This window comes from Rattus norvegicus, chromosome 3 (assembly GCF_021556685.1).
Source record: "Rattus norvegicus strain SHRSP/BbbUtx chromosome 3, alternate assembly SHRSP_T2T, whole genome shotgun sequence".
Classification (NCBI taxonomy): domain Eukaryota; kingdom Metazoa; phylum Chordata; class Mammalia; order Rodentia; family Muridae; genus Rattus; species Rattus norvegicus.
The window spans coordinates 108644097-108670711 of record NC_141536.1 but is presented as its reverse complement, the minus strand read 5'-3'; the positions used below and the strand labels follow the sequence as shown (position 1 = coordinate 108670711).

The 26615-nt window shown below is 42.1% G+C and overlaps 1 protein-coding gene across 1 annotated transcript; it reads right to left on the bottom strand.

Moving 5' to 3' along the window:
* Nucleotides 1-3099: 3099 nt before the first annotated feature.
* On the bottom strand, nt 3100-21529 carry Terb2 (telomere repeat binding bouquet formation protein 2). Its single transcript, NM_001109652.1, is given in 7 exon segments — nt 3100-4695; nt 10920-11008; nt 14464-14537; nt 17371-17432; nt 19750-19889; nt 21255-21336; nt 21449-21529. Coding segments are annotated over 7 exon segments (657 nt in total). The 5' UTR covers nt 21513-21529; the 3' UTR covers nt 3100-4549.
* Nucleotides 21530-26615: the final 5086 nt, after the last annotated feature.

Below are 26615 nucleotides of genomic sequence, written 5' to 3'. Positions count from 1 at the left end.
TTTTTGTACATTTACATCTTATTCATCTTTCTACCCAACTACTTTCCCTTACCCCACTCATCTGGCCCCTCTTCCTAGTCTCTACCTCCCCATAGCTTGTCACTTTTCCTGTTTCCATGTCACATGTATTCCACTACCCTATCATCCACCGTCCATCCATCCGTCCATCCATCTATCCATTCATCCATCCATCCTCCCTCCCCTCTCTCTTGGTGTCTCCATCTCTAAGATTACTTCCTCCCCTCATAGTCCTCTACTTTTATGAACACACACACACACACACACACACACACACACACACACACACACACACACACTCTTACTTCAAACCCAGAGTCTGCACATGAGAGAACATATGCAGTATTTGAGATTCTGGCTTATTTCACTTGAATGATCTCTATTTGTATCCATTTCCTGAAGCTATCATGGCTTCCTTTTCTGTATGTCTGAATTTATGTTGGCAAACCTTCTAAGCTCCACCCAACAGTTACTGTGCAACAGCTAGGTAGCCCTGTCTTGTGGGCTATCTGGCCCCTCCTTGCTCTCTCTGCCCCTTCACTCTCCCTCTCTCCCCTTCCCCTCTCCACCCTCTTCTCTCTGTCTGTCTGTCTTTCTCTGTGTTACTCCCTGCTTAACATCCCTTCTCATGCCCTAAATAAACTTCCATACTAAACCCATCTTATGGCTGGTACCTCAGGGGGAAGGGTTGCCTCAGCATGGGCCTGCCAAGGCAGCCCTCCCACCTCGTTGCACTGTGCTCTATAAAATATCCTTGGCTTTTTAGAAAAACACAACAATATGTACACATTTGTACACAACAATATGTACCACATTTTCTTCACCTATTTGACAAGTGAGGAACATCTAGGTGGATTCCACTTGTTACTGCAACAATAAACATACGTGTGTGTGGCTTGGGAGATGGCTCAGTGGCTAAGGAGCTTTTAGAGGCTCTAAGTTCAGGTGTCAGCACCCACATCTGGGGACTCACATCTGTCTGTGACTCCAATTCCAGATCTGAGACCCTCTCTGGACTGTGAGGTATACACACACACACACACACACTTTTTTAATGTAATAAAGACAAATTGTTAATAAAATAAACAACAGAAAAACATGAAGCACAAGTCCCTCAATATCTCTGTGGTATATTGACTTCGAGTCCTCCAGCTAAAACCCAAGAGTGGTACAGCTGGGTCATGTTTGGTTTTGTTTGGTTTTTTTGGGTTTTTTTGTTTGTTTTTTTCAACTTTTTGAAGAACCTCCATGTTGACTGTCATAGTGATTACACTAGCTAATTCCAGCCCTGGGACTGGTATGGAGTTGAAGTAGCAGGGGCAGCTGGGTGACCCCAGGGAGGCTCCCAAGGAGAAGTGGAGGAGAAGGGTGACCATCCAACACAAGAGTGCTGTGACCTCGGGCAGGGCAAAGCCCACAACAGAACAGGAGAGCTGCTGATTGGGAGGCGGGTTCCCGTGTGGCCAATACAAAGTGCCGAGCATACTCCAATGCAGGGTGGCCTCTGATCCAGCCACACCATGGGGATGCCAGCACCATTAAACTCGGCTGCTGTGTTGATGTCCTGGGAGACAACTCTGGTCTGGAACGTGGTCTGGCCACTTGGAGGGGATCTGCTGTAGGAGGGCTGTTCAGATGGATGGTCTTCTCAGGAGGTGGGCAGACACAGGCCTGATCAGACTCCTGAGACAGGGTCAGCTCAGAGCTGGAGAAGCAAGCAGGGCCTTGGTGCTCTGCATCGTTCCCATCTCGCAGCTTTAGCCCTTGGTCTCTGGGAATTAAACATTTGGTCCCATCACTCCTCCCTTTAGGGGCAGGAGTGTCACTGTCTGAAGGAAGGATAAAACTTATTTTTTTATTTTAAACAAGCCCACAGCCAGGAGATTGGAATTGCAAAGTGTTGGAAATATTGAAAACTATGGGAACTTTAAAGCTGGACTGGGTGCCCTTGATGCTATAACATGGCCATGAGACTATGTGGCCAAGGAGAGGAAGGTTGTATCTTAAAGGTGATGTTTGAGTGTCTAGTTGACAGATGGCAGAACTGTGAGCATTAACTGTGAACTTATCAAGATCTAAAAGCACCTGGGAGATGACTCTGAGTGTGCATGCACGGGGTGTCGTTGACTATAGTTAATTGAAGAGGGAAGACCTCTGTGGGTGATGCCACTCCCTGGCGGGGATTACGGATTTTATAAAGCCCTGCGTGCCTCTCCCCACCCCTGTTTCTTGAACATGGATGAACAGCAGGCTTCCTTAAGCTCATGATGCCTTGATTTCTCTGCCATGTGTCTCTTGACAGGTTCAAAGGGAACTCCATTTCCCCAGTTCTGGCAGTTAGACAAAAGCCAGCATTCCTCACAAACTTGTGAAGCAAGAGGAGCCATTTCCCTTATCACTGTCAGAAGGGACAAACGGCTGTGGTGGTTATCAGCATACCAAACTGCATGCTGGGCCCCAGGCTCCTTAAGTAGTACCAGGACCTTCACACACTCAAAATCCACTGTAGCACCCCAGCCCTTCTCACCTCTTCCCCTGAGCTTCTCAACTCTCAGACTTCCCTGCCCCAGCTTCTCACTCTCCTTACAACCCCATTAAGTCAGCTATGCTCTCTTCTGCCTCAACTCTGTCTTCATTTCACTTTCTCTCCCCTTCTCTCCCTTTCTCTCTGTCCTATTCCTGCTTCTCTCTAGGCCAGACAGTTTGCAGGCCACTTCAGTCTACCACTCTGTCTCTGCTCTGGCCTCTTCCAGATGTTCTGTCCTTCATATCTGCAGTAGAAACCTTAACAGTGCCTCGGAGCAGTCACGTCATTGCTTATGCTGCTCCACTGTGACCTGTGAGCCAGAATAAGCCTTTGCCCCTTAGGTTGTTTTACCAGAGTATTTTATCATAACAAATAAGAAAGAAACTAAGGCATTTGTCATTGTATTTCTTCATATTTCCGAGTCTTGAGGAACTCTTGGTATCAGCTGATCATACTGGCCCTGGCAGTGTTCCAAGGACATATGTATTGTATTTGCACTGTCTATATAATTTTATATAATCAATCACTTTGAGAAATGAAAACATGTCTATTTTGTTGGAGGTTTTTATTTACTATGTTAACGCAAGTACATGTTGGAGAAACTCTTACCATAATCCCAATGTAAACAACTTAATGTAAACTTACGTAATGCTCTTAATAATTAATTTTAAATCTACAGATAGGCTTGGTTTCTATGTAAAACCTAATCAATAGAACGTGACTAAGATAAAGTATTCAGGAAGAGACAATATTTAATGTTTCAGGAAAAGATAATTAACAGTTTTTTATTCATTTATAAATTCAGAAGGACTTAGCCACATACACAAAAATAAATAAGGAGAAACTACCAAACAGACAAAGATGTAATTCTCCAGAGCTGAGGCTGAGAGCTGTGTCAGAATTTTGTTATGAAATTTGAGTTGTAGGGGAAAGGCAGAGCTAAGGCTCACACCCACCCAAACACTCCACACACCAAAAAAAGAGAGATAGACAGTTTCTTTTGATAGTTCTATGGCTGCCAGAGGACACGTGGGCCTAGGAAGACATCTTTAAAAGAACTCCATTTATGTCTCCAGAACACGGTAGGCCACCAAACCCTAAGTAAAAGAGTGGTTTCTACGTTCGTGGATTGAACTCAGGACCTTCTACACGCTGTGCAGAGGCTTTGTAACTGGCCTTGTCTACCTTTTCCTTCTCAGGCAGGGACTTGGGAAGTTGCCTGGGCTGGCTAGAGCTTTCTATAGTCCTGCTTCAGTCACCCGAGTACCTGGGATTCTAGGTCAGCACCACCGAGCCTAGCAAAACTGCCTTCTTGAGATTATCATATCTCTAGATTTATGTAAGTAAGACATGAAAGCTAGGTCCAGAAGACACAGCTACAGTTTCAACTTATTTGGAACACAGTGGGCAGCTAGAGCCAGCCTGAATAAGACAATGAGACACAGATCTGACACAGAGGTTCCAGCATGTCCACATAGGAAAACAGGGTATGTAGGAAAACAGGGTATGAATACCAGCCTGGAAAATCAGGAAAGCCACATTCCAGTCCGGAAGGGGCCTATTTATTCACTCTGGCAAGACACCTTCTCAAGGGCTTCATTTCCTCACAAGCCAGTGTCCCGTCAAGCTCTACCATGGAGATTGTAAGGCACCTGACTCACTATGTTTCAGAAACAAACATTTACAGTTCAAGTATACCCTCCTAATTTATTTTAAATCAAAATAACCAACCAGCTTTAGAAGGGCTAGCACTTCAATATTGAGCCTAGAAAAAAAATACATATTAAAGTCAAAAATCAAAGGAGCCTTTGACAGGGTTCTTTCAAGTGAATTTGGATGACAGTAACTCACAATTTGTGAATATGTCACAAATTTCAGTGATCAAAGTGATTCTGAGTTTTCTCAGGACACATATTAAGAAAGAAAATAATTCTTCATTCACATTTAAATTATACACATCATACTATTTATAAAAAAAAATAAGTGCCCAGATGTAAGTATAGCTTAACTTAGTTTCCTTCTTAATTTGTTTTTTATAACAGACATATTAATTTCATTTTGAACATGATATGCCAAATATCCTGAGTTTCCAGGTATGAAGTCACGTAATTCTCCAAGGAATTTCTCCAAGGTATCAATTGATACATAACCTATAAAAATAAGAAGAAACAGATACATCTGAAATCCTATTATGCTATTTGGTTTCTAGTGTCTTTGATTTATTAGTTTAAAATTTTATAGAACTTTTTTAAAGAAAAGAACAAAAAAGAAATAATACTGTTGAGAAGATTCTGCGAGGACAACCGTAAATCCTTAACTTCCCATGTCTGCCTCTGCAGGACTGCCACGACAGCCACGTTCCAGGAGTGGTGACCAGACCAGGGCTAGGCAGACATGATAGCCAGGCACTCCACTGGCTGGGCTAGAGCTCTAGCCCTTAACACTCTTTTCTTTTTTCCCCCTTAGTTTATAAAATAATGAGTTTTAGCATAACCTTTTAATGCAAATATGTCATTGTATTTTGGTTACATTTGTCTCCTCTCTTCTCTCCTACCCATCTTCCCTCTTTACTATCCTTTTTTTTTTTTTTTTTTGAGACAGGTTTCACACTTTAACCTAGGCTAGACTAGAACTCACTTGTAGCCCAGGCTGGCCTTGAGCTTCCAGCAGTCCTCTCCTTTAGCCTCCTAAATTCTGAGACTATCTGTGTGAACCAACACACTTAACTTTTTCTTCTACTTTTGAAAGGCATAGGTATTGGACAAGCAACTTAGATTACTGAGAGTGTAATGGGGCTGGAACATTAAGTACTTAGACCAAAACGACTGGCAATAGCTGGCATAGAGTATAACCACTGAGAACTCTGTCCTACTGCCTAACAGCACAGAGGTCACAGAGCAGACCACAATCCCAAGCACTGTAAATTGGGATGATGTTCTTCAGTGAAAAATTAATAGTAAAGTCAGTACTGCTGTCAGTCAATGAAAGTTATGTGTATAATGTTGATGTCATTAATAATCTGAAATAGATATGAATGCCAAAAAAGAATCCCTGTCTACATGCAGAAAGCTTAGGGAAGGATTTAAATACCTTAAGCAGTAATGTCATAATAATTACCATTTACATGATCATATTTTACATGTAACACAATGTTTATGGTTTATTCTAATACTAATACTAAACAGTGTGCATAAAAATTTTAGAAGATCTCAAGTGTGCCTAAATTTAAAATTACTATCAATAACAACAGAATTTATGCATATAGCTTCTTTTAGTAATAGTCTATTTATAGTTTAAAACTATGAATCCAGCCATAGAGATTAGTGTCTTTGATCTATTTCAGCCAAGGGCATCTCCTTCCTTAGTTCTTCTGAAGCACTTCTATAATATCCCATGTACACATGGTCTTTGCCTGATGGGGAGGCATGTGTAACCAGTAGCGAAAAGACTCACTGCACAGACACTACCCAAGGTTTCTAGACTTGTCATGCACACATGCACTATGTGAGGTTTCTAAATGCTTACTGTACACATAGGTAGAGGGCACCTGGGCCCTGTACTCACAGAGAAGCACTAAGAGAACCAGGAACGTTAACACACAGGGGTGTTTCCTCAGTAGAGGAGAGAAAATCAAAGCCCTGCATTCCATCCAGAAAGCTGAGAGTGGAGGTTGCTAATGACCTGGTGATGTTGTTGCTATCTGAAGGGACAGACCTCATCCAAATTCTTCAGAATGATTATTCCAGATTCTTCTTTCCATAGACCATTACCCATCCTTAGGGTAGATGTCACAAGTTCTTTATGGCCTGATGACCTCTATGCTATCTTCAGAGAACACGGTAGTGTCTAGGCCTTTTAGCTGTAGAACCCACCCTCATGGTCACATGTTCTTTGTAAAAGAGCTGCTATGTAATCACACCTTACGCTTTATGGTGCATCTGGAATTGGAATTATGGGAATTATCGTGCGTGGAGACCCTTCTCTAGATTTCATTGTGTTTAAGCATGTTTAAGCATGCCTACAATAATTTGCCTGGCATCAGACCCCCGGAGTCAATCTGTACTGCGATCTCATTCTCGCCTCTTCCAGGGCTGGCTTCCCCGCCTGGATACCTGCAGGGACCGCTCACACATGCACTATGGGAGGTTTCTAAAGGCACCCAGGAAAGAAATACGAAGTAGTCAGCAAATATATTCCTGCAAGGACACATGTGCTACCATGATGCTTCTCAGCTTTCACCCCAGTTTTGGGCTTGTAATTCTTCCCCAAAGGTATAGACTATAGTCTCTCTCCTCCAGACAGCTCACAGGAAACCTATTATCCCCCTACTCTTCTGTCTTAGAGCTGGTCATTGTGAACAGAAGTTTCCCCAAAACAAACAGCACCTTCTGTGAGCTGATTAACTGGTCAGAACTTCTGACTGCAGAGACACTGCCATGTGTACAAGATGACATCTTTGTGACCAGCAGGTAAAACTTAGTAGGCTCTGGGCTTCTACCAACCCCAAGGCTAAGGACATCACAGACAGCACCTGAGGCCTGCGATGGATTCCCTGGTCTTCAGGAACTCACGGCCTGGTGTTCTCATCAAAGATTTTAAAAAATACCTCGTCTATGATTGTCTTTGTTCTATTACTATAAAACTTCATCAAACTGTTACCGCACTGGGACAAAGATTTGGTGTAAGCTGAGTCAAGGATTTGGTGTAAGTGAGTCTGTTTCTAGACCATGGTCACTTACAGTCTCTTAAAAAACTACCTCTTATCCCATTTGAGGAGACTGATTTTTTAGTCATCATAAATTATCTAACCAACTTTATCCGAGTGATGACAGATCATAAGACTCTGGAAGATCCTCCCCCATACCCTGGAAGGAAGAATGATACAAAGAGAGACCAAGAGCACTGCTAGGTCAGTCCAGCTTTTGGTGTTATCTCACACCCTGCCTGTCTCACCACGTCTCAGCACAGTTGCTGGCTGGGGCCTGCCCTTAGGCAGAATCAACTATCATCACTTACATCATCACTTACAGTTTTTCTCTATATTTTAACCTTGTTTTCCTTTTCTGGGGAAAACTGTGTTCTTTTAATGGTAGAAAAAAAATGGTCATTTGGTAGAGCTTATTGGCTGAACGCCTGCCCTGCACACACGAGTCCCTGGGTATGAGTACCACTAATATCCCTTATCTCACCCCACTACTTGTGTGTGTGTGTGTGTGTGTGTGTGTGTGTGTGTGTGTGTGTGTGTGTGTTCATGAGTGCGTGTGAGTAATGAGTTAACCTGATGCACCATGACAAAAATTGAAGAAATAAAACAACAAAAACTATGGTGATCCCAGTGCAAATCAGGTATTCAGTTCCACAGCAACTCTTGGGGCTCTATTTTAGATAATGCCTATTTCTGGGCAGGAGAGATGGCTCAGTAAGTAAAGTCACTTGCTGCCAAGCCTGGTGACCTGAGTCCAGTCTTGGGGTCCACATGGCACAGAGAACCAACACCTCAGGATTGTATCGTCTGGTCTCCACAAGTAAGTACACTGTGGCACAGGAGCCCGTACACATACATCATGCGTCTGCAGGTACACATACACAATAGTGATAGGTAAAATTTAAATATACAGCAAAAACTGAAACGATTACCACGTTGGAACATGAAATTTGGGGAGACCTGAATCTGTACTCCTACTCACATGCAGCTACAATAAATAACCTTTTATCCTCCGTAAGGCGAGAGCTGTCTTTAAGGCCTTAACTGCGGGATCCCCACCTCTCGGTGTTCACAAACTCCTGTAGTCCCTGAGCACTTCCTACTTGGGCTGGCCTATGTGTTAGCATGCCACTTTTGAGAAGGTGAGAAGGACGAGTCCCCTCCCCACCATGAGACAGGGTGTCCTGGTATCCCTGGCTGTCCTGAAACTTCTCTGTAGATCAGATTGGTCTCCAACTCAAAGATCTGCCTGCCTCTGCCTCTCCTCGAGTGCTGGAATATTCTCCTATTACTTTTGAACCTCTTACTTGGAGAGAAACAAGTTACAAAGTTACAATGTTTTAAATAGATTTTATGAAAACCCCCATGTGGGGAGCTAGAGAGATGGCTCAATGGCTAAAAGTATTGGCTGCTCTCAGAGGACCCAAGATTGGTTCCTAGTGCCCACATGGTGGCTCACAACTGTCTATAACTCTGATGGACTTCTCTAATCTCTGGAGATACAACAAGCATACGGGCAAAAATGTAGACAAAATGCCCATATGCATTTTTAAAAGTCCATGTAATTAGATAGATAGATAGATAGATAGATAGATAGATAGATAGATAGATAGATGGATGGATGGATGGATGGATGGATGGATGGATGGATGGATGGATGGATGGATGGATAGATAGATAGGCAGGCAGGCAGGCAGGCAGGCAGGCAGGCAGGCAAACTTAGCAAGGACCTAAGGCTCCTTGCTGAGGGTCAGACCCTGGCTTCGTGCACACTGGGCAAGCACTCTAGCCCCTGAGCTGCACACCCAGGTCCCTAGGTTTGTTCTGTTTTGTTTTGACGTTAAGATGGCTCCTTACAGGACTCCTCTTGCTCAGTACCCAAACGCTTGTATGTACAGACACTAGTACCCACCTCAGCCATATGACCATTGTTTTAAATTGCTAATTTCTGAAAAGATTTGCTACTTACCAATAGATATGGAAATAGTAAATATTTTGGATTCTCAATTTAATTATTGGAATCCTTCTTGCTAGTAACGTATTAAGTTGTTAGTGATTCTTTCCTCTACTTATCACATATGTAACTTATTAATTAGAATGTTTTATTGTGGGCGATAACAACTGATATCAAACCAAAGAGATAATAAAAAAAAAAGGCAACTTAAAAACCACTGTTTTGGGGGCCACATGACAGAGTCTGAGGATATTTATTTTCTGTTGTCACAGTTGGGGGGAAGAAGCTGTCTGGCTGGTACCTAGTGGGAACCATCTTACAACCTCGCTCAGGGTGGGTGGACACACCCATCTCTGCCCAGAGAACAATTTGGCCAGCAGTGCCAGCAGTGCCCAGACTGAGAAGCTCTGTGCTAACACAAAGCCCAGCTTGGGTTCCTATAACCAAAGACCGCAATTCATGCTATTTTTAGAAACTTAACAGTCACTGAACTTAACCCTTTTAAGGGAGGGAGAGACAAACAGTAATGATGTTACTGAAGTTGTTAGGTCCAGAGCCTAGACTCTGGCAGTCCTAGCAGGCCAGGCAGGGTCATTGCCTTCAATAGGCCAACTCAAGAGACCTGGTGGTATAATTCATGTTTAATAAAGAGTGTCAGGATTGGGCTTTGAGGGGGATGGTGCACTATTCTTTCGTACACTCAAGTAACAACTTTGAGTTATTAAATGTGACATGAAATGTTAAAATATAGCTCATGCTTGGGCCACGACTTTATAGTAGCCTCCCATTTTCAGTACTGACTGGCACCTTCTGAGATGCTGTCCCTAAATCCTAGCTAATATGTTGTTATGGTCTCTCACCTGGGAGAGTGAGCTGCCATCAGAGCGTGTTGGTCCTGTATCCTTACTAGCCACTTCTCTGCCTCTTACCTGGAAATTAGAGAACAGCTAGCTGCAGGTGTCAGTGAACCTTCCTCACCCCCGACAAACAAAAAACCAGCCCACTTTTGCCATGTGGGCTCTGATTCCTCTCTCCATCTCTGCCATGCTGTCTGTCTCTGGTACTGGGGCCTTGAATTGCCCCCAGAGCCCTCACATGCTGCTGTCTGTGTGTCTCTCTACAACAATAACTTCTCTAATGAAGCCGTAGTCTCCCGTAATGCATCTAGCATATCTCTTGGACCACCCCAATCTGAAACCTTTAGTTAGAGGAATGATTAATGCCACAAACAGAAAGACATACAGCAGCATGGTAGGGGCTCTAAGCAGGGTTCAAGCCTCTAAGGTAGGGAGGTCCTTTCTTCCAGGTCTCAGAGGAAAAGGGAGGCTCCATGTTATGTGGTTGGTGAGCAGTCACAGAAAGGACCCAGCTGTCTGTGGCTCCATAGGAAAGTCTGACGCTAGGCATGGACAAGGCCCTAGGTTCAACCTCCAGTACTACAGACACAAAGGACTGATGCCTAAATGTGAGGGAGAAGTTGCAACTGTTTCATGCAAGCAGGAGCAAGCCTCCCTCCTACCTAGACCCCTGTGTGGGCACAGTTAGAGAGCATGAAGCCTGTGTGGGTCCACTCTGCAGGGTAGTGTTTGACAGATGAAGAGCACCCCTTCTATCACCGTGGTACAAGAAGAGGCTCTGCTCGCTGAAGCGTTGTTCTCCTCAGTCCCCTTGTTTCTTCCCCAGCTGAGGTTACTCTAGTCATTACTTCAGTTTACCTGTTACCATGTTGTTCACTGGATAATTCTGAAGCGGGAAGCATGTCTGCTTTTCTATAGCCGGAGTCCTTATGAGATGATTCTCTGTACTATGAAAATGAAGCATGCAGAAAGTCACATCTATATTTGATTTTTTTTTATTCTTTTTTTTTTGTAGCTGGGGACTGAACCCAGGGCCTTGTGCTTGCTAGGCAAGCGCTCTACCACTGAGCTAAATCCCAACCCCCTATATTTGATTTTTAAATTTATATTACAAATGAGAACTAATTCCAGACAAGGTATATAATAATTTAATACTTCTTTAATCAGGTTTTATTTCTTACTTGGTAAAAAATGTTAATTATGCCTTTTGTGATACTAAGAAAGACTAGGGCCTATATACCTAATTTTGGTTTTTTTAGCTACTTTACAAGTTAAACAATTGAATATATAGAGGCCTGGGTCATCTCAATAACCCCCAAATCACAGTAATAATTTATAATAGGGCTAGGAATATATCTTAGTGGTAGGGCTTTTGCCTAGCATTCATGAGTCTGGGTTTAATCACAGCACTGTAAAAAATGTAAAATAATTTATTATATACATATACCCAATACACACACACACACACACACACACACACACACACACGCACACACGCACACACCCCAAAGAAAAGCACAGTGGACTCTATAAATAGTCACAGGAATTATATCTGTCAGTTCTCAAATTATGGAGTCTCTATTAATTAGCACAATATTCCACACATCAGCCTAACAAATAAAAAACAAAGTCAGGGAAACCACAAAGTACAATGAGACTTTGAAGTAACTTCTGACTTAAATAAGGTTTGCCTTAGATCATGGGCCTGTCTGCCTATTTAAGACAAGATAGCAGTTTAGAAGACATCAGACCACACCTCCCCTACCATCTGCCCTCTGAGGTAAAGAATTGACAATCTCTGCACTGTGACGCAAGCCCAGACCACTCCCCTTTAATGTAACAAATAAGATGGAGCCCTGAAACTGGCTCCAAGCCACGGCCCCTCCACACCTGCAAGTAGAGGATTTCTGATTTCTCCTCTGTTCATTCTCCTCTGTCACAAGTCAGTCACAACCACCTCTTACTTATGCAAAGCTCCTCCCAGGTTTAAAGGAAAGCATCTTGTCCTTTAAGGTCCTGTAATGTTGTCTCTGATATCATGACCTAAACGCCTCCATTGCTCTCTTGCCTCAAGTCCCTCATGTTCCCTCTGATGTGATGCTGTCCCTTATCAAGTCCCCCGTGCTGCCTCTGGTGTGATGTTGTCCCTTAGCAAGTCCCCCGAGCTGCCTGTGGTGTGATGCTCTGTCCTCACAGTGCTTCCCACTCCAGCTGACCATGCTCCATCATGGTTGTAAGGCTCTCCCTCCTAAGAGAGCTCACTGCTGCAGAGCAGTTTCCAGTTTACTCCTTTTCTGAATGAATAGCTTTAGTTTCTGACAGTCAATCCTAACACTGAAGAATAACATTAAATAAGGTTTCCAGTCTTATGGGAAACTATTGATAGAATAATAAATGCAAAGCCAAGGGACTTCAAGATGACCTCAGCTCTACAAATTGTGTGTCTTATTATAAGACAGGAGAGACACAGGCTAATGAGTAGAATTATTTCTGATTTGAATTTCCTTTATTTCCTTTTATATGTCTTATTTTCGTGAATTCAATTGATATTTTTTAAATTTTGGCAGTTTTGAAATAGAGTCTCATAAAGCCCAGGTTGGCCTCAAATGAGCTATGTAGCTGCGAAAAACCTTGACCTTTCAAGCCTGCCTTCACCTCCAGGTGCTGTGATTACAGACATGCAGTGTATGCCTGGTTTATCAGTGCTAGGAATCAGACCCAAGGCCCACGCACACTAGAGAGTCACTCTAACAACTGAACTACATTCCCAACCTGTTACATTTATTTTAAAATAATTTAAAACAACATAAAATTTTTAAGTGTATGTGGCTTTAAACTTTGAGGTAGAGGAAAATGGCACAGAGCTTGGACCCCAGATCTAGATATGGTTTCAAATTCAGCTAGCTATTCTTTCTGAACAAAACTGAGCAAATGATTTCTCTCTGCAGATTTATATTCTCAGTTGTAAAGTGAATAGGGCTCATTGCACATATAGGCTGTGAGAATCAAGCGGACTATTGTGAACCGGCAGACACAGTGGTGCCTTTAATCCCAGCACTTGGGAGCCAGAGGCAGATGAACTCTGTGAGTTCAAGACCAACCTGGTCTACAAAGCAAGTCCAGGACAGCCAGGACTCTGTTATACAGAAAAACCCTGTCTCAAAAAACCAAAAGAAAAAAGGGAATGAAATATTGTGAACTGCGTGTCTCACGAGTGTCTTGTGCTCACTATCAGGAAGTGATGCTTCCTGCAGATGCCTCAGGATGGATTTAGTTATGTTCACAGTGCACCATCTGGTGGCTCCATGAAGAAAGGTCTGCGGCACACAGGGCAGGGCTGCTGAACTCAGGAACTCACAGTGGCTATCACCACATGCATAGGACTTTCACAAGGTCAAGCCAGCCAAAATCCAAGATGAGCAGGGGAGGCTCATGAAGCCCCAGCCCTAGCTGAGAAGCTGTTGCCACAAAGGGGAGGATTTGGTCAGGGATGCAGCCCCTGGAAGGCTGCCCGTGCTCCAGTCGATGGTTCTATACCCAGGCACTGAAGGCAGGACAAGCAGCCCCAGCAGGATTTTAAAAGGAGAGAGAAGCAGCAGGTGTGGTGGTGTGCACACCTGCAATCCCAGTACCGAGGAGACAGAGGCGGGAGGAGAATCTGTCAGTCTGAAGCCAACCTGGTCTACATAGTAAGTTTCAGGGCAGCCAAGACTTTACAGAGAGAGAATACATGAAATTGGGAGGAGGATCAAGGAATTAGAGGGGAGGGAAGTCGGGTACATTTGATTTTAAAAATGCATAATATGCACTATGAAATTCCTAATTTAAAAAAAAAGAAAATTGAAAAATAAAAAATAAAAAGCTGAATCCTAGGGTATATTCACATAATTGGACTTCATTTTAAAAAACAACTCGGGGGTTGGGGATTTAGCTCAGTGGTAGAGCGCTTGCCTAGCAAGTGCAAGGCCCTGGCTGGGTTCAGTCCTCAGCTCCAAAAAAAAAAAAAAAAACCAACTCAACAGTGTCTTCCTATGTAACCTAAGTAGCCTAGGCTAGCCTGGTGCTCATTTTAATCCCTCTAATTACAGCTAAAATGTACCAGGCTTGTTGTCCATATGATGTGTGCTTGTGTGAGTGTTACTGTGTGTGCAATCATATGTGAGCATGAGTGTGTGAGTGTTAGTGTATGTGCACATATGTGAGCGTGCATGTGGAAGCTAGAGGCTGACCGACATTACGTGACTCATCAATATTTCACCATCACCTTTGTAGTTATCATTTATTTTTATGCATACGAGTACTTTGTCTGTATGAATGTATGTAGTATGCATTATGTATACACAATCAAGCGCAAAGATTTCTACATTCACTTTGAACAGCAATGATACGCAGTAACCAATACCTTTTGGACAGTTCTTGTTTGTGTTCTGTTGTTGGCCCAGTGCTTCCCTTTACACTTGATGTTGCTCTGCTATGCTGTAAATAGCGAAAGAAATCACAGTCTAAAAATTTAGCGCACTTATTATGTAATCGGTATTTTTGAAATGATGTTAAAATATATAAAAATTATTTAAATTTGTTGTTTTATTTCAAGTCATTGTAACATGGTAGGGAAGTTTATGAAATTTTGTATACATACTCATATAACTATCCTTTTAGAAGAACATAAGGAAGACCAGAATTTTAAATGCCAGTTATTGACATGGTAGGCAACTGAACTTTGAAGGAAGAGGAAGGAGAATATAGAAAGGAAGGAAGAGAAGGAAACCAAGGATTACAAACTTAAGACTAACTTAGAACTCATGACATCAGTATCCTTCTACTTCCTGTAAGCTACGGATCAAAACCTCTCAAGCTGAACGGCTGCTCAATCTTAAAGTAATGGTGATGGCGATGTTGACCTCTGAAGTTGTGAGAGAACAAAAGTGTACTAAGCTTTTCCAAAACACAAGCTACTAACATGCTTGTTCCTAATCTATTTAACACAATGTCATTAGAAGTTTGGTATTTAGATCATAAATCTTCCCTAAGCAATAATAATGTTACAAATTGCTTTCCAGACTAATCTTGTTTTCATTTGATAGCATAACTTTTCTGCTTATATGTTATATGATTACAGTATTATAATAGCTAATATGCAATATTTATATGATTTTGAAGGAATGGACAAGATCCTTTTTCAAAAGGTAATACCTAGCCAATAATTAATAAAAGAATGTTAGCTGGGCAGTGATGGACCCCAGCCCTCAGGAGGCAGAGACAGATGGATCTCTGTGAGTTTGATGCCAGCCTGGTCTACAAAGTGAGTTCCAGGACAGCCAGGGCTACACAGAGAAACCCTGTCTCAAATAAACAAACAAACAAACAAAAAAGAGGGGGATGTTATATCAAAATTTTCATTTATCTGTCTACCTGTGTGTCTGTGTGTCACGTGTGTGCAAGATATGCCACAGAGGGCAGAAGTGCTCATCAGAGCCCCTGAGCTAGAGATGTAGGCAGTTTTGAGGCACCTGCCATAGGTTCTGGGACTTCAGTAAACTGAACTCTGGACCTCTCAAAGCGCAGGAAGTAGTCTTCAGCTCTAAGCTATCCCTCTGGTCTCATACTAACTTTTTCATAGAAAACACATTAAATTAGGCTGAGGCTAGAAAAATTTGGTTCCATGGTACTAACATCTGGTTATGTGAACTAAACTTTTTTTTTCTAAACTTCTGCTTGTGTCAGCATTTTTATTTACAAAATTAAATAACCTTTAGCTTCCTTTAAATACAACAGTACTGGTATACTGAATAATTTGACAAATAATAAAAAAAATCCACCATCACTTATGTAGAAACAGTGACAAATCAGAAAATAAATATTTTCACAACTTATCACCTCCATGCCTAAGATCCTGGAGAGACTATTCTTTTCAAATGATGACACTCTGGGAAACAAAAACAAGTTAGTGGGCCAGGGAGATAGCTCAGCTATTAAGAGTGCTTGCTGCCAATCCTGGTAACCTGAGTTTTAGTTCTGGAGCCCACAGGGTGAAGGGAGAGGACCAGCTTCCCCAGGTTGTCCTCTGACTTCCACATGTGTACTGTGGCATGCACATACATATGCACATACAAGTAAAATTTTAATTAGTGAAAGTAAGATGAAATATATAAACTAACTGCCTGGCTGTGGAAATATAGATTTCTCTCTATTGTTTCAGTCTGAAAAATTAAAATACTGAGAAGTCTTAAAAATAAAATAGTACAAAAAAACTATATACCTTACACTCGGAATTTGCTACCTTGAGTGAGTTCTTTTCAATTTTGTGAGACCATTTAAAAATATAACATTTCTATTCCTTAAGGTCTAGTATGAATTTTCTCAAAAACATATCCTTTTATCTTAATAATACCATTAACATACTTAAAAATATAACAAATCATTATTACCTAATATCAGTTTTCCCATGTAGATCAAAGGTGGACTTGAACTCTCAGAGATCTGCTTGTCTCTGCCTCGTAGGTGCTGGAATTAAAGGCCTGTGCTACCATGCCTGGCAAATACTATATTCTGATCAAGGTTTGTGTGTTTGTTTGTTTGTTGTTTGTGTCAGCAGCCCTGGCTATCCTGAAACTTGCTTTGTAGACCAGGCTGTCCTTAGACTCACAGAGAGAGAGATCTGCATGCCTTTGCCTCCCAAGTGCTGGGGAATGCATGTGCCACCATGCCTGGCCTGATCAAGGTTTATATGTCACATTTAGAACAATCCTCTTGCCTTTGTTGTAACAACCACTATGCAGGCCACGCCAGTTGACTTTGTGGAATCCAGTCACTTCCTGGATTCATGTGATTAACTCATAATTGGATCTTGGTTAAGCATCTAAATAAGAATGCTACATAGATAACATTGTGTAGTCATTAGGTCACAACAGACTAAGCACAATGAAAGTTATTCCAGCATCAGTGACAGGCTTTCTTGAACGTCTAATCCTCCTGCCCCTACCTCCCAAATGCTAGGATTACAACCTGTGCTACCAGGCCTGGATTTTACACTTGCTGAGGATGGAATCCAGGGCTTCTTGCAAGTGAAACAAACATTTTACCATCTGAGCTACATCACCAACCCCTGAGCACTCGTTTCTTAATGAATGGATTCATTTAAACAAAATGCTTAATGTATTATGTAAAAACAATGTCAACCCAGATAATATTCCATAAAAGCATGCACTCTGGATTCCTTAATCACTGTTGATGCATATGTCACAGATTATACTGCCTTCAAACATTTTGAAACTGTATTTCCCAGTCAAGTATTTTAATTTTCGCTTACCTTTTCTATCTGAAATTTTTCATCTTGTTCCCAAATAAAACTACCAATTTTTCTTCGTATTTCTGTAGTGAGAAAAACAAGTCCAATAAAAAGTAATTTCTATATTATGTATAAATTCTGAAACTTGTAGGTCAGGTTTATTCTACTTGAATCAAAATAACCTCTTAAAATACTTGTTTAAAACCCAGATTCCTACTGAATCAGAGGATTAAAAAGCATAAGAATTAAATTTTCCACTCCACTCTTTGAACAATTCCAGTACATTATGTGAATCATTACTGTAGATTTTTTTTTCTACATCAGGTGTGTGATGTCTGTGTGTGCAGAACTCAAATATTAAATAGGAGTGATAATTTAAAATAAGTTTAATAAATCAGATAATCATTCTATAATACAAGCTTTTTTAACGTAAATTTTTGAAGGGAATTTAAGGTCAAATGGAGCTACCTAAGAAAAACTTGTATCAGAAGAAAAAGAAGAAGAAGAAGAAGAAGAAGAAGAAGAAGAAGAAGAAGAAGAAGAAGAAGAAGAAGAAGAGGAAGAGGAGGAGGAGGAGGAGGAGGAGGAGGAGGAGGAGGAAGAGGAGGAGGAGGAGGAGGAGGAGGAGGAAGAGGAGGAAGAAGAGGAGGAAGAGGAGGAGGAAGAGGAGGAGGAGGAAGAAGAAGAAGAGGAGGAAGAAGAAGAGGAAGAGGAGGAAGAGGAGGAGGAAGAGGAGGAGGGGGAAGAAGAGGAAGAGGAGGAAGAAGAAGAGGAAGAGGAGGAAGAAGAGGAAGAGGAGGAAGAAGAAGAGAAGGAGGAGGAGGAGGAAGCAGCAGCAGCAGCTTATGTCTATAATCCTGACACTTGGGAGGCTGAGGCAGGAGAATGGCTACGAATTTGAGGCTAGCCTGGGCTACAAAATTAGTACCAGGTCAGTCAGAGTGACATAACAAGACCCTCTCTCAAGAATGAGAGAGTGGTTTAGGGTTATTTTTAACAAATCAATTTTACCATAAGTCATTAGTTTATTTGCATAACCACTTAGACAACTAAGTGTTGTAACTAGGTTCTGCTGGAACACTAGCTACAAGAAACCAATCTTTGACATTTCTAAGGGCTATTCTATGAAAATAACTTTAAATTTTGGGTTTTTTCTGTTTTGCTTTTTATATTTTCCTCACTGGAAATCTATGAACGGTTTTGGTTTGTCTTTCTAAAAATGGACATAAAGAAAATCTAAAAATCGTCATCAAGAACTGAGTGATCAGGAGCCGGAGGAAGAGCTCAGAGGTTAAGAACACTAGGAAGCCCTTAAGAACACTTAAGAAGCCCTTCCAGAAGACCCTGGTCCAATTCCCAGCACCCACAGGGTGGCTCACTACCATCTGTAACTCCAGCTCCTGAGGACCTGATTGGTGCCCTCTTCTGGACAGCACAGGGACCACTGTAGTGCGCAGCCATACATGCAGGCAACACACACATACTAAATAAAACAAATTTTGTTTTTTTAAATGGGTAACTAACATAAGACCTTCAAAAAGAGATACACGAAGATAATCCAGGTTATCTGGACAAACATGATAAGAACACATTCCAAGCAGGGAAAACAGAAAGGACCAGCCTCAAAAGCAGTTTCCTTACTTTTCTTTCTCTCTTCATAAGGTTGGTGAAACAACGTGAAAGTACTTACAAAAGTATAATAAAAAAACGAATATATGAGCTTGTTATTATAGCAAGCATTTAAAGAGAAATTAAAGAGATGCAACACTAGCAAAGCACACATTTATTAAATCCTCACCATATGTCATAGACCTTAATCTATGACCTCAAAATCACTTGGAAGTCAATAGCATGTTAGATCACGAAACGCCGAGCATGGTGGTACACATTTTGTTTGAGGCCAGCCTGGCTCATATAGTGAGTTCCAGGGCAACCCGAGCTACATAGTAAGACCACGCCTCAACAAACAAACAAATAAAAAGTATTAAGTGTTGAATCCTAGCTGGTGAGCACTTTACTTTGACTCTGTCTCATTTACTGTTGCACCGGGGTTGTAACCGGACAAACAAAGAACGCTAAATGAATGTGTGAATGAACAAAGCCAGAATATTCACTCAAGGTATCTGATTCCAAGTTCAGGTTTGTTTCACCTATATTAAATCATTATTAAATCATTCAAAAGTCTCTGTAGGTACAGTAGCTCAACCTACAATCCCAGCACTCAGAAGGCTAAGATATGGAGTGAGATAATGTCAAAAATAAAATAAAAACAACCCCCAAAAGCTAAAAACCAAACCAAAAATTTCCAATTGAGATTAAAGATTGGTCAAATTAAATATGGTTATCTTAATAGGAATTGGCTGGGTTTGGCAAACTGATGGGTTTATGATCGTTGCTAACCTTTTTGCAGACATGCAGGAGGAAGAACAAAATGGCCTAAGGCCACTGAATTTTTCTTCTCAGCATTAGCTACTGCAGCAAGATAGTAGGCGTGGAAAACTGTAGCACTGTCTTCCGTGTACTCGAGACTCTGATAGATTCTAGAAGAAAGGAAATCTAGGTTGTGACATAAACAAGAATGTATTCAAACTTTCAAAAGTAAAACAGAGTCTGGGAGTAGGAGACTACAAGCACTGAAGAATATATTTACGACGTATTCTTCGTTACTGGCAAGAATGAATCGATTTCAGGTATGTGACATTACCCAGTTTGGGGTCCTAAGTGCAGGCAAATCTTAGCTTTAGAGTTGGTAAATGATTGTATGAATTTACAAAAGACTTAAAACAGGGGCTGGAGAGATGGCTCAGTGGTTAGGAGCACTGGTTGCTCTCCCAGGAAACCTGTGTTCAATTCCAAACACCCACATGATAGTTCACAACTGTCTGTAACTCCATTTACAGGTAACCCAATGCCCTCATACGGACATGCATGCAGGCAAAACACCAATGCACAATAAATAAATGGATGAGGGACCCTGCCTCAAAAAAAAAAAGAAAGAAAGGAAAAGGAAAAGTCTTAAAACAGTAGTTAGCTGGCTATCAACAGTGTACTGAAAGCCAGCAGCCCAATGAGTTTTACTCATAGTCTCTGCCATTAAAAGAAATTAATTCTGAGGTAAAGAATGGGGATGCAGTCAGAGAAGCCTTTACATGCAGAATACATTTTTTCTAGGCCTGTGAAAATAGAGATGAAAGATATTAGGGGGAAAAAAGACATACATAAAGGACCAATAACAACACTTAAGGTTGATTAAACAAACTAAGAAAGACATGGACATTTAAAGAGGCTTTAACTAAGTCTGAATCTGAAGGGGGTGGGGGTGGGAAGCCAGGAGTAGATCTCTGCTCAATAAACAGTTACCAATTATGAAGGGAGATGGCAGAGCACATATGTAGGCAGGGTAATCTCTGAGGAAGTTCCTGTGACAGTCCTGGGGTGATGATGGTGCTTGTTAAACAGCAGCAATGAGGATGAAGTACCATTACTAGAGCCTGCTCGTGGTCTTAGGCATAGATTCACCCAAACTGTTGACACATGAACACACACAAAACAAAACAAAACAAAACAAAACAAAACAAAACAAAACAAAACGAAGAAACAAACAAAAACCAAAAAGGTAATAGGTAGGCTTTCAGCTTGCAAAGTGCAGGACACACCCCGGCGTTGGGCGTTGAGGTGTTATCTGATGAGACAGACTGAGTAGGAGCAGGCTACAAGTTTCCATGTGACAGCTGGACACTCGAAGCCAGGATTCCGTTAGCAGACCAGGGCAGAAGGAAGGAAAAGAGAAAGCTATCTAGGGCTGCAAACTTGCTGTTCCCCAAAGTCGATAACTGGGCTGCTACTTCCATTCGAGACTCTGGGCACCCGATGACAGAAAAGGCTCAAGCGTGGCCCTGGGGTACCTCAGGGTGTCAGGATGCGAGGCATCACAGCTGAACAGGAAGTCGGCGGCCTGGGCGTCACTGACCATCCCACCTTGGTCCACTGTGGAGGCAAGAGCACAGGTGAGCACCAAGTAAGGCAGGTGCCCCCCTGGCTCGGGGCTTCAACAGGAGGATGCTCTGGCTCCCGCGCCCTGCCCCACCCATCTTCCTACCCCAGAACTGCCTCAGGTCCTGACTGACACTGCGGCAGAACCAACCACGCTGCCCCTGGAACATGGCGCCACCTGACTCTCAGGCTCCTGGGCGGGGCTTAGAGATGAGACCGCTGATTGGTCCAAAGCTAAGCTTGATGATTGGTTCTCAAGGGGAAAGGGCGGGAAAGGCCTCAGGAAGCAGACAACAGGATGCTGAGAGAATAGCTGCAGAGGACAAAGGTAGCAGGACCTGGTGAGTTTTAAACCCTGAGTAATAACTATATATATAACTTTTAAAGACAGTTTCATATAATATAGGTTGGCTCGAACCTCCGTATTTGGTAGCATGCTGATGTAACTACCAGGCTGGCCTACTAAGCAAGAAGAGGGTAATGAACAGGAGTCACAGGTCATCGTGAGCCGTCATGTGAGTGCTGGAAACCGAACCTGGATCCTTTGACAGAGTAGTCAGTGCTCTTAAACCCTGAGGTATCTTTCCAATCCTTAGAATTATTTTTAAATGTAGTGATGGTATCATTTTGCTTGTACTTATTTTGACAGGAGTGTGCACGCTCGTGCGGGCACGCATGAGCACACACACACACACACACACACACACACACACACACACAGAGGAGGTGAGTCAGAGGGAGGAGCTGATTCTTTACTTGGTGAGTTCCAGGGATTGTACTCAGGTGGTCAGGATTGGTGGAAAGAGCTTTCTACCCGTTGAACCATCTTATCCCTCCTCTCTATCATATTCTTTTGGTTATTTTGAGACAGTCTTGTCTATCTGATCTTGAACTTCAACTAAATGTGGCTTTGTATTTCTGGTTCTCCTGCCAATCCCATCAAAGTGCTGTGATCAAGGCCTTTGTCACTATGTTCAGTTTATGTATTGTTGAGGATAGAAGAGTGGAGTCAACAGAAAACACACCCAAATGCCAGTCTGTGCACCGGACGCTATCCTTGGAGGTCTCTAGCGGGGCCTGGCAGGAGCATTCAAGCTAAGGGGAAAAGCAGGGAGGGATAAGTGCATCTGGCACCTGTTGCTCCGGTGCTGCTGCTGCCGCCCCAGCCTCTGCTGCTGCTCCAAGACTACACTGGCTGCACTGAGCTGAGCTGAGCTGAGCTGGTGGCGGGCTGGTTATCAAGCTGAGGTGCAGAAGAACTTTTAGCAGCAAAAGCTTCAGGAGATGGTTCTCTTTCCAGGAAGTGTTACAGCTGCTCTCAGGTGATGGCATCTCTCTCACGCACACACGCCTTTACTCCTTCTGGATAGGATCTTATATACAGGGGGTGAGTTGGGTTCTGAGAGCAGGTGCTTCCTGTTGGTTTGGCCTGAGATGTTAGGGATGCCTCATTTACATGTGGAGGGGCTTCTCTGTGACTGATGGTCACAAGTCTCTCTGGTGGGGGCTGTGGCTAATTGTGTCTACAGGAGCCTGGTGTTGGAAGCAGGTGAAGCTCCTACAGCCCATTTAGGTCCCAGGGCTTCCAACCCAGCTCTTCTTTACCAGGTTTCCTCTCACGGTCCACCGCTCCACACCCAGACACCAAATTCTTGGCAAAGATTTTATTACCCAAGAAAGGACTGTGTGGTGGTGGTGGGTGCCTCTGGATTGGGCAAAGACAGCATCCGGTGTCGTTGCAGGAGCAACTTTTAAGGAGAAGAGGGGAAATCTGTACGAGGAGGAGTTGACAAGGACCTCCTGATTAGACATTTTAGTGTAGCCAAAGTACAAATTTTGGTAGCTGGACCCTGGTGATCAGGCTCAGGAATGAGTCATGCATAAGGAAGACTCGGTGGCTAGTTTTAGGAATGTAGACGTGCCTAACTAAGGGAATCCAATGGTTTTGCAAGGGAGAAGGAAGGCAAGATTTCCTGGCACCATGTTTGCCGTGCTTGGCTTGTTAGAGGCCTTCCCCCAAGGTTTTGTGTTTGCTAGGCAAGCACCACCAGCTAAGTTACCACCTCCAGCCTGTGGTCTTAAGTTCTTAAACTAAAACACTGGCCAGACAGGACTGTAACTCATTGGCAGAGTGCAGTGCAAGGCCTGGGCTTGTTTTCCAGGATTGTAAAGCAGATGAGTAAGTAAGGAGGGGAAGCACAAGGAAGGAAGGAGAAGAATGAGGCTAGGAAGTCCCTCTTAAACCGAGGGTGACAGGTTTTTTGAGATGTTATTTCTCTTGCTCAGTCTAACCTAATCTCAGATTTCAGGATAGTATTCTGTACAGAGGGTTGTTCGAATTTTCTTGTTTCTGAGTCTTCATATGATTTATAGGTTCGCCTTAGATCTGCGATCCTCCGCTTCGACCCCCAAATGTGAATATGACATATCAGTTCCCAGATAAAAGACACACAACCTTTATATTTATAGTAAGCCTTAAAGGCACCAGGGCTGCGGGACAGGCATCTACTCTCTATGCTGTTATGTCTACTTCCCCGCCAGTAACCCCGAGTTATAACTTTCCATGTTCCATCTAAGCAGCTCTTGACACCAATTGGGCAGCCCTCATGGCCGTGTTTTCATGACTCACCTACCCCATGGTGTCTCCTCTCTCCACCTTCTCTTCTCCCCTTGTTGATGTCTCTCCTTAGACCCCCAACCCCGGGGAACTGAAATCCCACCTACCTGTCTTCTTCACAGCTATAGGCATCTTATTCACCAATGAGGGATAACTTGGGGGCAAGATTCCATAGCATCACTTGAGTCTGTTTGAGAATCTCCTCATCCCTGGGGGTAACTAGGGCCAGCATTTAGCATTGCAACACAGAGCAACAGACCAAAGCTCAGCAGTACATACTAATAGATTTTAAAATTTGCAAATATGTGTGATTTCCTAATTCTAAATATAGTTGTTTATGGCTTTGCTGCATTAAAATACTGGTCTGTTTGATCAGATCTTTTGAAATTTGTTAGCATTTTCTATATACTGGAAGTATATGGCCTGTAAGGTTATATCTTTAAAAAAGAATGCCCTAAAGCAATCTGATGTTCTAGAATACAGTATTCTGTCTGTTTATTGGGTCAAATTACTCATAGTGTGTGATTCTCTGTCAGGTAGCAGGAACCCCATGTACAAATGTTGTGGATGTGCAATTAATTCTTATATGTCTTAAATTTTTGTGTGTTATAATTAGACACATACAAACTCATACTTGTTATTTTTTATTTGTTTGAACCAGTGAGCACTTAAATATGAGAGGCAAACAATCTCAAGACACACAGAACACCAGAGAATGCTTTTGGCTCCAGGCAAAGGGTTTTTTTAAATTGAGACATAGCGTTGAGCATGACAGAAGAAAAAAAAATACATCAGTTTGACTCTATTAAATTTCTCCTCATCAAAGTCACCATAATTAGAGTGAATATACACAAAATGGGGAAGGTATCTGAAGGACAGAGGATTAATATCCAGAATATATAAGCAGCCTTATGAGACATTAAGGGAGAAATGATCCAATCAGAAAATTTAGCAAATACTTCAATAGACTTTTCGGTAAAAGACCCACAAATGACCAGCAAACCCACGAAAAGATGCCTAATCATATACTAGTTAGGGAAAAGCAAATTAAATCCACAAGATACCATTATGTGTTTACCTTATTAATAACAAGTGGGTTGGCAAAGGGCAGAGTCATGGAAATTCCTACTGCCCTCCTAGTGAGATTGTACATCCTGTACTATGGCTTTGAGAAACAATTCAGCCTTAACTGAAGTAATGTCACCAAATGTTTATCAGATACACACTTAGGGAAACTCTTACTCCCGTGCACACAGAGAATGTTTGTGGCAACTTAGTTGCTAGTAGCAATGATAACAAAAAGGAAAAATAAAAACAATCACTGTACACTGGGTATTTAAATTGCTGTCTCTCTTTACAAGTTTTTAAATTATCTTTATTTCTTTTTTTTTTTTTTTTGGAGCTGGGGACTGAATCCAGCGCTTTGTGCTTGCTAGGCAAGCGCTCTACCACTGAGCTAAATCCCCAACCCCAAATTACCTTTATTTCTTAATTTGAGGGATGACACGGTTTGTATGTGGAGGTCAGAGGACAACTTCAAGGAGTCGGTTCTCCTTCCATGTGCGTCCTAAGGATCGAACTCAGGTCATCAGGCATGGCAGTAACTGACTTTCCCCTCTAGTTATCCCGAATTACTGCATTTTTACACCAGGTGGATGCTAGAAGCCAATGGTACTCGACCCTACATATACTATAGTGCTTTCCACCCCTGTAGGTATATAGCTATGGCAGAATTTAACTTATAAATGAGGTAAGACATTGACAATTAATAAATTAGAACAATTCCAAGAATATATTGAGCACAAGTTAATGTGTTTTCCCTTAGCCACATCGACAGAGTTAGTATATACATTGTGGATATGCAGCTCTATCCTGAGTGGGAGAAGCTGGAAGACATAAGATTTTATCATACTACTCAGAAATGCAGATTTTATTTAATTATTTATGCAATGCTGGGGAGTGAACCAGAGCCTCAGACATGAGAAGCAAGCGTTCTGCCACCGAGTTGCACCCTCAGCGCTCAGAACAATTTTAAATGACTGAACCATTTACCTGGGGTTTCTCATGATATTTTCAGACTATAGTTGACCGTCGTAACTGTGAAATATGAAACCGTGAATAAGGAAAGGAATACATCATCGAACACTGTAATTTTGAATTTTCGAAAAGCCCAGGAAGAAAAACAACACCATATCATTTATTTTCAAGTTCAAAAGAAGTGGTCAAATGAAAATATATAATTTAGGAATCTTTGAATTTTCAAAATAGAAATGAAATATGCATGTATAAAAACATCTATAGTTTCTGTCTTTAGAAGAGTTTTTATGTAAAACATACTGCTATCTACTTATTTGTTATGGGTGTGTGTGTGTCTGAGTGTGCACACCATGTGTGTTCAGGACCAGAGGAAGGCAGAAGAAAACATCAGATCCCCTGAAACTGAAATGACAGATGGTTGTAAGAAGCTGCGTGGGTTCTGAGAATTGAACCTGGGTCCTCTGTAAGAGCAGGAAATGCCATTAACCACTGAGCCACCTCTCCAGAGGAGTAAATACATGAAGACTGAAAGAGGCGCACAAGAGCCTCCAGTGTTATGTTTGGGCTCTCAAGCTTATCTGTTATTTAATTAGTAACTTTATTGTCATTCTCAGAAAAC